The 8675-nt window shown below is 48.8% G+C and overlaps 1 protein-coding gene across 1 annotated transcript; it reads left to right on the forward strand.

Annotated features, from left to right (window-relative positions):
- Positions 1–44: 44 nt before the first annotated feature.
- Positions 45–2930, forward strand: LOC104517859 (CUGBP Elav-like family member 5). Its single transcript, XM_010175646.1, has 6 exons — positions 45–186; positions 892–1038; positions 1243–1305; positions 1393–1476; positions 2546–2689; positions 2803–2930. The coding sequence occupies exons 1-6, from the start codon at positions 45–47 to the stop codon at positions 2928–2930; spliced, it is 708 nt and encodes a 235-aa protein (XP_010173948.1).
- The last annotated feature ends 5745 nt before the right edge of the window (positions 2931–8675 follow it).

Raw genomic sequence — 8675 nt, forward strand, 5'->3', positions numbered from 1 at the left:
CGGGCCCTGCGGGTCCCTGACCTCCCCGTCCTGCCTTGCAGCTGATGCAGCAGCAGACAACGGTTCTCTCCACCTCCCACGGCAGCTACTTGAGCCCAGGCGTCGCCTTTTCCCCTTGCCACATCCAGCAGATCGGCGCCGTCAGTCTCAACGGGCTGCCAGCCGCTCCCATTGCTCCAGCGTCAGGTGAGGGCCTGGTGTGGGCCAGGACGCAGCCAGCCCCTCACTACCCATGAACCTCCTGCCCCAGCACTCAGCACGGTGCTCACACAGGTAAAACAGTTCCCGCGTCTCTCTGGGCTCGGCGTGTGGATTAGGCCGCTCTTGTCTAACAATGCAGCCTCTGAGGACACCAGTCCCTAGTGCTGTGCAGATTTCTCCAGCCTCCCTGAGACCCGCACTCGTGTGTTTGACGCACATTTTCTTGTCCTGCTCCTGTTCCTCTCTGCATATCACCTCCCAGCTGCAGTTTTTCCCTTTGATATACTAAAGAAGGACCAGGTTCCCAGGATTGTACCTGGCTCTGAGTACAGGTGTGCTAGTGTTCACTGTCATCATCCCACGGTAATAATATCAGTAATAATGCATGTTGGGTTTGAACACCTGTCAACAATAGGGCTGTATCATGCTAGGTGCTGTACAGCTCTGGATTAAAAATGTTTCATCCTGAAGTTCTGACAGCAGCTAGGACTAGCAGTACTACACACCCTCTTCTCACTAGTGCTGCCTCTGATTTTGTGAAGGCTCCAGCACTAGTCTGTCACCTGCATGTGCCAGCTAGAAGAGTTAACAGCTTCATACACAGCAGTCTTGCCAGGCAGGTGGAAGGAGGGAGTGTGGGCTTTGCGGGACCTCTACTCTCATGGGATGTCCTCTCTTCTTGCTCTACAGGGCTACATACACCACCTCTCCTGGGAACAGCAGCCATGCCAGGACTGGTGGCACCCATTTCAAATGGATTCACTGGAGCGGTACCATTCCCAAATGGACATCCAGCGTTGGAAACAGTTTACACCAACGGCCTTGTGCCATACTCGGGTACAGAGATCAGGAAAAAAAAAACATCCAGAGACCTCAGGAACGGCACTTAACGCCTCTTTTCTGGATTCCCCACACAGAACACTTTTTCTAGGTCCCTAGCCAGGCACTGAGATTCACTTGGCAGGGGGGTGGGGGGGAGAGAGACAGAGAGAACACGAGTGATTCCCTTTGCTATGCTTCTGATTATGTTCTTCTCTGCAGCCCAGAGCCCTTCCGTAGCAGAGACTTTGCACCCAGCCTTCACAGGAGTTCAGCAGTATGCAGGTACTGGCTTCTCTTGTCTCCCTCAGGCCCTTGTGTGACTGACCGGATCCTCAGGTAAACAGTTTGTTCTATCTCCTTGGAATACAGCTGTGTATCCAACCACCACCATCACCCCCATTGCTCAGAGCATCCCTCAGCCACCTCCCATCCTGCAGCAGCAGCAACGAGAAGGTGAGGATTAGAGTGGGAAAGTGTATGTCCAGCGGGGCTGGTGGGGTGGGGGTGGGATTTGTGTAGCTTGTCTTCTGTACCGCAGAACCAGTGGAGAAGATACAGCACTAATCTGTGTCCACTCTTTAATATTGGAGCTGGGTTACAGAACCAACCACGTCTCTATAGTGAGTGGACTGGAAGGGTTCAAAGGATGATTGTTACGCAGACTTTTTGAGCTCATCCCTGGACAGTTGCTGCCAAGTATAAAGGGGACAGCAAGCACTAGATCACCATGCTGTGAGAGCAGAGGGTATAGAGTCAGCACCTTCCCTATGCAGGCAGAGGAAAAGAACACTTCCTCCCCATGGTACCAGTCAAACCAGGTTCTCCAATGTACTGTCCTCTCTCTTCAGCCTTCCTAGCCTCATGAGTTTGTTTTTCAGCTTATTTCAAAACTGGCCTGGACAGAATTTGGAGGCAAAGGCATTCTCCGTCTGCTCCTGCTTCCTACAGCAGGTGTCAGTGAGGGGACAGCTTCTTGTGCTCATCAGGCTCACAGGGAGCAAGTGAAGGAGTGGGCAGGACCAGGTCAGCCCATATATTGGATGTTTGGCAGTCCAGGAGATTTCTGGTTGGGGCTGTGGCTTATGGGCTGAAGGCAGCCGGTGCATAGCTGTGGGCATGGTAGAACAGCGGTTTTCACATAGCAGTGTCTGCTGCTCTTCTAGGGCTGGCAAACTATGTAGAAAGAGCTGTCACCTCAGCTAATTTCCTTCCAGGAAAAGAGCACCCAGACACTCGCAGAGTAGTTGTGTCCAGCACCCCCCATGGGAGCTGGGCAAGCTGTGAAAGTGAATCTGCTTTCCAGAAACTCTCGCTCTGCATATTGCCTCTCAGCTGCTCTTAGAGAGCCCTCAGAACCCTTTGTGGACCAGTGACTGAGAGGGACAAGCAAGGGAAAGTCAAGACAGAAGGAGGCAGTGCTGAGGTTCTTCTCCAGTTCTGTGCTCTGAGTTGAGCCCATTTCTCTTCCCCTTCCCTTTGGGGTTCTCTGTTTTGTCCCTCCCCATTGCCCCCATGCCTGCAGGTCCTGAAGGCTGCAATCTCTTCATCTACCATCTCCCTCAGGAGTTTGGAGACAATGAGTTGATGCAGATGTTCCTGCCCTTTGGCAATATCATCTCCTCCAAGGTATTCATGGATCGTGCCACCAACCAGAGCAAGTGTTTTGGTGAGTGCTGATGCCAGTGGGCAAGGGAAGCATGATGGATAACGAGGACACTCATGCATTGGGCATGGCACCACCAGTGGTGTTATTTTCTATGCCTGTGTCCTGTCCTTCAGGTTTTGTAAGCTTTGACAACCCATCCAGTGCACAGACTGCTATCCAGGCCATGAATGGTTTCCAGATCGGCATGAAACGCTTGAAGGTCCAGTTGAAGCGACCCAAGGATGCTAACCATCCCTACTGACAGCAGTGAGAGAGCAGGAGTCACTTCTGCAGTGCAGGTAAAGCTGGCACAGTTCCTACAAAGTGCTGGCCAGTGTCAGGGGGCAGCAGGATCTGGCTGCTTCCTGGGGGGGGAAGGAGCCAGGAGCTGAATGCAGTAACACAGCTAGCAGGGCAGAGGCATCACCTGCCAGGGCCCAGCCCCAGCACCTGAACAAGGTGACCAAGGCAGGCCTGGAGATGATGGCCAGGTTCAACCAAGAGTCTAGATCATCGGGCAAGTTTGTGGCAAGGAGGCAGGCCCAAGGCCAAGCCAGTATCAATCTGCAGGTCAAGATCAGGATCAGGTCTGGTGAAGGTAAACGGGGTCAGACATAGTCCAGTGATTGCCAGGCAGGCCTATAATGAGAATAATAAACAGATCCAACATCAGGATGGGAAGACAGTCCAAAGGTTGGAGTCCAGATAATTAAGATCCATGGACACGACAGGTCCATTGACAGGTGGAAACTATCACTTCCACAGTATAGATCAGACAAGGACTGAAGGCACAGGCCTGAGCTGTAATGAGACTCCTGGACCCATGGGCGAAGTGTGGACAGAAGCTGCAGGTGAGGCTGGTCAAGGCCATTAAGGACTGTTAGTGCACTCAGGGCTCTGACAGGCAGATGGGTTCACGTTACCTGCCTGCAGTCTAAGCGAGGTGTCAGTCTACTTCCTCTGTTCTCAAAAAGTGTTCATCTTCCTAAAAGGGTTTTAAAACCCAATAGGTTTGTTTTCAGCTGTTGCATGTGCCCTGAAAGTAGTCTGCAGAGAATGCTTTCCAGGGTAAGAAGGGAGAATCCCATGATTCACAAGGATCACAGAAAAGCCGAGAAAAGCTGAGACCCTGAAGGGCCACAGAAGAGCTGCCTGACATGAGAGCTGGCTCTCAAAGAGCTAGCTCCTACCAGCCAACAAACTGGGAGCAAGGGAGGGCTGATCTCAGTCCTGTCTAATTGGGGTCTTCTTCCTCCACGTTTAAGCAACAGCAACTCAAAGCCTGAGGTTTGCGTAGATGTCCTCGTAATGTCCCAATTCCCTCCCCGCCCTTTCTATTCAGGTGAAAGGAAAGTCCAGAGGAAGAATTTCTGCTTCAGGTTGATTTACAGAGAGGCCAGTAAATTTATCAACTCTTTTGACAGCACCTCTTTCCTTCCTCTGCTCCCTACCTACCCACCCCGTCCCTCCTCCTGTCTGCCTCACCGAAACGTGGTTAAAGAGAAGGCTCAATATCTGCCCAGCAGGAAGATTCTCGCCACAATGGACTTGCTCATTTGCTGCTGATGTGGTGCATAGTAAAGGGACCAGAAATCCAGCAGTCCCTGGGGATCTGAAGCTTTTCCTCCTGGGGTATGCCTGGAGTACATGGACCAAGGAAACCTACTGGTGTGTCTCTAGGTCACTGCAGTGATGTATGGAAACTTAGCTCTGTCCCTCCCTCCCTCCTGCTTAGTCTCCTGGCCCTTTCATAGATAAATATAAATATATATATATATATATGTGTGTGTGTGTGTATGTATATATATATATATATATACAGTGTCTCTATTTTTTTTTAAAGTGGCTCACAGGACCAAACTTTTCCGTTCAGAGACTGACTCCTTGCAAGGAGGATTGGAAGTTAAGGGTTTACCTTTGCAACAGTGTCTTCTCAGCAAGCACTGCAGATAGGCCTGAACATTTTGAGAGGATGCTTGGATGGACAAAGAGCAAGAGAGAGAACGTGCATCTCTCTGCTCAACATAAGAAGCAAGGAGAAAGAGAACTACGTACCTCCAGGATTAGGGCACAGCCAGCTGCTCAGCTCGAGTCACCCATCCACCAGCCTTAGCACCAGCCTGGCTAAGGATCTCAAGAATTCTCAGACTGAGCTTTCCAAGGGCTTCTGCAGACAAAGCTCACGGAATTTGGTGCCAAAGCCTATCCTGAGCACTCCTCGTTTAGGCTGCAGGCACAGGAAACCAGTCCCTTTGTGTACAGGAACTGTACTGCCTCCCCACATGTGGCACGGATCCGTGTTTCATAGCTCTCCATGATAACAGAGCATTTTCTTGATTAAGGTGAGAGAAGAGGAGAGAGTGTGAGCAGATGCAACCTCCAAAACAGAGTGACAGAAGCCTCTAGGAGGCTACACACTGCCTCCTCACGTCAGAAGTAACCTAATGCTTGTTAGTAGGCAGTTCCATTCCCCAGACAGAATGGGACATTTAGCAAGAGGACTCACCTCTTACACCCTCTGCAAAGCTTTCACAAGCAGACGCAAGGACAGTGTGATGAAAGAGGGTTGGCGTTCTGTTTTTTTCCTCACCACCCCATCCAAGGGACAGATTATACATGATGCAGCATACATAGATCCAGCTGTACACATACACTTAAGCACAGAACATAGGTCAGGACTTGATTTAACAACGATCCCGGGGGGGATGGGGTGGGGTGTGTGTCATACTGGCAGGGCATATCCCTTTAACAAGTTGAAACAGTCTCTTTAAGTTTTTACCAAAATAAGGAAAGGAAAGAAAAACAAAACAAACCAGCCAACCCCAAAAACCTTCTGAATGATTAGTTTCAATATTCCACAGTTTGATAAGGTACGAAGAACATTCCTGCGTGCATGCGTGTGCGTGTGCGTGTGCGTGTGCGTGTGTGTGTGTGTGTGTGTGTGTGTGTGTGTGTGTGTGTGTGTGTGTGTGTGTGTCTACACAAACAAAAAAAGAGGCATTTAATACTGAAGGGAGATACGGGCACTTCAGAGAACCTCAGCCAATTCTCATCCTCCTCCAGGTTCAGATGTTTGTGACACAGTTCTTTTAAGTACTTTCACATCTCCTCAACTACACCTCTTTATCTGATGCTGAGAGTTTATGAGAGATCGATGAAGCTGTGCGAGTCTGTGTGTTTCTATAGTCCATGTTTACTTATTGTAAATACCATTTTTATACTTAACATCTATTATGTACGTGATTTGTATAATGTACTTTATTTCTGCTACAAGTAATTTCATTAAGTTTAACCTTAATCTGATTTTGAACAAAACAAAAGACCAACAAATGCTAAAATGGGAAAAAAAGGACTTTGGAAATTGTAGGTCAAGCTGATTTAAAACAAGCATTTACAATTTCTTCCATCACAGTTACTGATGTGACTGTAAAATGTTACAGGTGCGATACAAGCTTCTTAAATGTCAAATTCCTCACTCTGCTAAAAAAAAAAAAAATCTTAAATTTATTTAATAAAAGTTTTACTTGCTAAGTAATGTGTTAGTTGCACCTGCTTTTAGATAATACTTACACTTGAAGACAATCAACAAAGGCCTGGGGTGAGGAAAGTCTGTTTCCATTCAGCAAATCATCTGTGCAGTCAGTTAAAAAGCATTTCACAGGAGGATGGATGACAGCGCCTGCATCCTAGAGAATACAACCCTGCCTTACTCTGAAACCCACACAGTGTCCCTGTGTCTCCAAGAAGGCTGGCTGTGGATGTCTATTCCAGGCTTCAGCATATGGTCCCCCAAATGCAAGTTTGTTTTATTAGCCCAACTGCAACGAATGAGTTCGGCAGCCAAGCTCCCACAGAACTGAACACAAACCAGTCACAGCTCTTGTGTGCAGATACCAGACATCTTTTAAGAACTCCTGTGTACTCTGCTCACACCTGAGAGAACAAAACTGGTTCTCTCAACAGCACCCTAATGGAAATCAATCAGTCAGTCAAGAGCCAGAGACCAGCCCAACTGATCGTCTGCACAGAACCAGGAAAAGGGAAAGCAAATGCACAGACTTCTCATTTTTGCTCTGAAGGTGGCAAAACAACTTGGGGTTTGTAGAGAACCAGTCCATTTGCCATGACCATGGTTCAGCCCCCCGTCTTCTATAGAAGCACCATTTTTCCTGGGACTTTCTTCTGCTTTGAAACCCCTATTTAATATTGCTGGAGAAAAGCAGAACATGAGCAGAGAATGAAATCTAGGACTTCCTCCATTTTGGATGCCTCCTTGCCCCTGCAGCAACACAATTCTTCCGTGACTGAGCCAAGGTGTGTACTGCAAACTGTCGTGAGACGCCAGCAGGTGTGTGTTTTAGAAGGGGTGAGTACAAACTCCGGAGCTGGTGAATTGCCGCGAGTTCTCATTTCCACGCAGCTCTGTAGAAAGCTTTGTCATGTCAAAATCCAGTCCATGGCAAGGAGGGATGAAGGAAAGCACTCAGCTGGTGCCTGTTCCTATGATGCGAATAAAATGTACTTGCAACTAAAAGTATCACGCTCCATTCCCAGTAACAAGAAGAACTCGAGCTCCAGTGACATCTGTTGCAGGCACACAAGTTTTTATATTTAGCTCGGAATGAGAAGGCACTTCGTCTAGCACCTTGCTGTCAACAGAGGAAAGCAGCAGGGGAGCGTGCAGTGACCCTTTCCCAGGAAGCTGCCTCTCACCAGTTAGAATGTACCTCTCAACTTGCTTTTTTTCCTCTCCATGGAGAAGACCACCTATAATTCAAGAAAGATTGTGACTGGCAAGGCTGTGCTCACTCCATCATAGTTCTATATACCCCAGACAAGCCTGGTTTTTAAGCAGTACCTAGGTGTTCCAATAAATTCCTAACCTGTTAACCAGTTTCTACAAAATGTTCAGCTTTCAAAGCTACTTAAAATTCCTTCAGGATTCATGCATTGCAGATGGGAACAACACACAAAATAACCATCCTCTCAGACACCAAGGAGCCCACACAGGATCTTTTATCCATCCCCAGACCAGGAGGATTCAAGCAGAGACTGCTATTTCTTAGTTGCTGGAACCTGCAGGCCATGATGCATATCCATAGGAACAACATGTTAGGGAAGAATTCCCTCTACATTCCTTCTGTTCAGTGCAGGAAACATCAAACCATGTTGGCATTTACAGCAGGGAAGAGCTGATTTAGCAGGTCCCATGCAGTCAGCAAACGTCTGCCAACAGGCCTGTGCTCACAGAAGCCAAGTCACCAGCCTTCCTTCACCGAGGAAGCATCAACATGTAACAACACCACATAAAAAAAAAATAGTTTAATTAAAATAGAGTTTAAAATTCTGCATATGGGCAGCAAGAAGGATCAGAGAATCTACGAAAGAGTGAAGCAGTGGAGCAGGATGACTTGGGACATGTGTACGTACAGACATACCAGGACATCCTGTGCAGACAGAGGCTAAAGCTGGAGCTGACAGAAGACTGGAGGCAGTGAAAATTGAGAGGTGAGCCTGGAGGAGGAGATGGGTGGAGGGCTAAGACAGACTGAACAGTAGGAGAAATCTCTGTCTAACAGGTATAAATATCAGAACTGTGGCTGAAGCAGGATGAGAGGGAGACCAAGAAGTGTCTTATGAAAAGAACCCCCATTGCTGTCCTGCTCCTGCTTCACGCCAAGGGTTGAAGGTGATGCTTGGTGGGACCGGGAGGATGTGGTTGGAAGGGATGTCAGATGGGAGAGGAGACTCGGGACTGGGCATCCCTTAAGGACCGCTGCAGATGTGGTAACTCCGTAAAACTGGTCACGGTCACTGGGGAACAAAATCCAAGGACGGTGCCTGTGCTGCAGCCCCCCCGGGTAGAGCAGCTCCCGCGGGACCCCGTGGATGGAGGCGGGTGCAGCTTCAGGAGCAGGAGAAGCAGCGAGGTGCGCTCTGCCCCTGGGAGGACACGGTCAGAGGGTCACTCAAAGCCACTCAGCCCTTGGTGCGGTTTTAACTGTGC

The sequence above is a fragment of the Antrostomus carolinensis genome, unplaced genomic scaffold, assembly GCF_000700745.2.
Source record: "Antrostomus carolinensis isolate BGI_N321 unplaced genomic scaffold, ASM70074v2 scaffold47649, whole genome shotgun sequence".
NCBI lineage: Eukaryota > Metazoa > Chordata > Aves > Caprimulgiformes > Caprimulgidae > Antrostomus > Antrostomus carolinensis.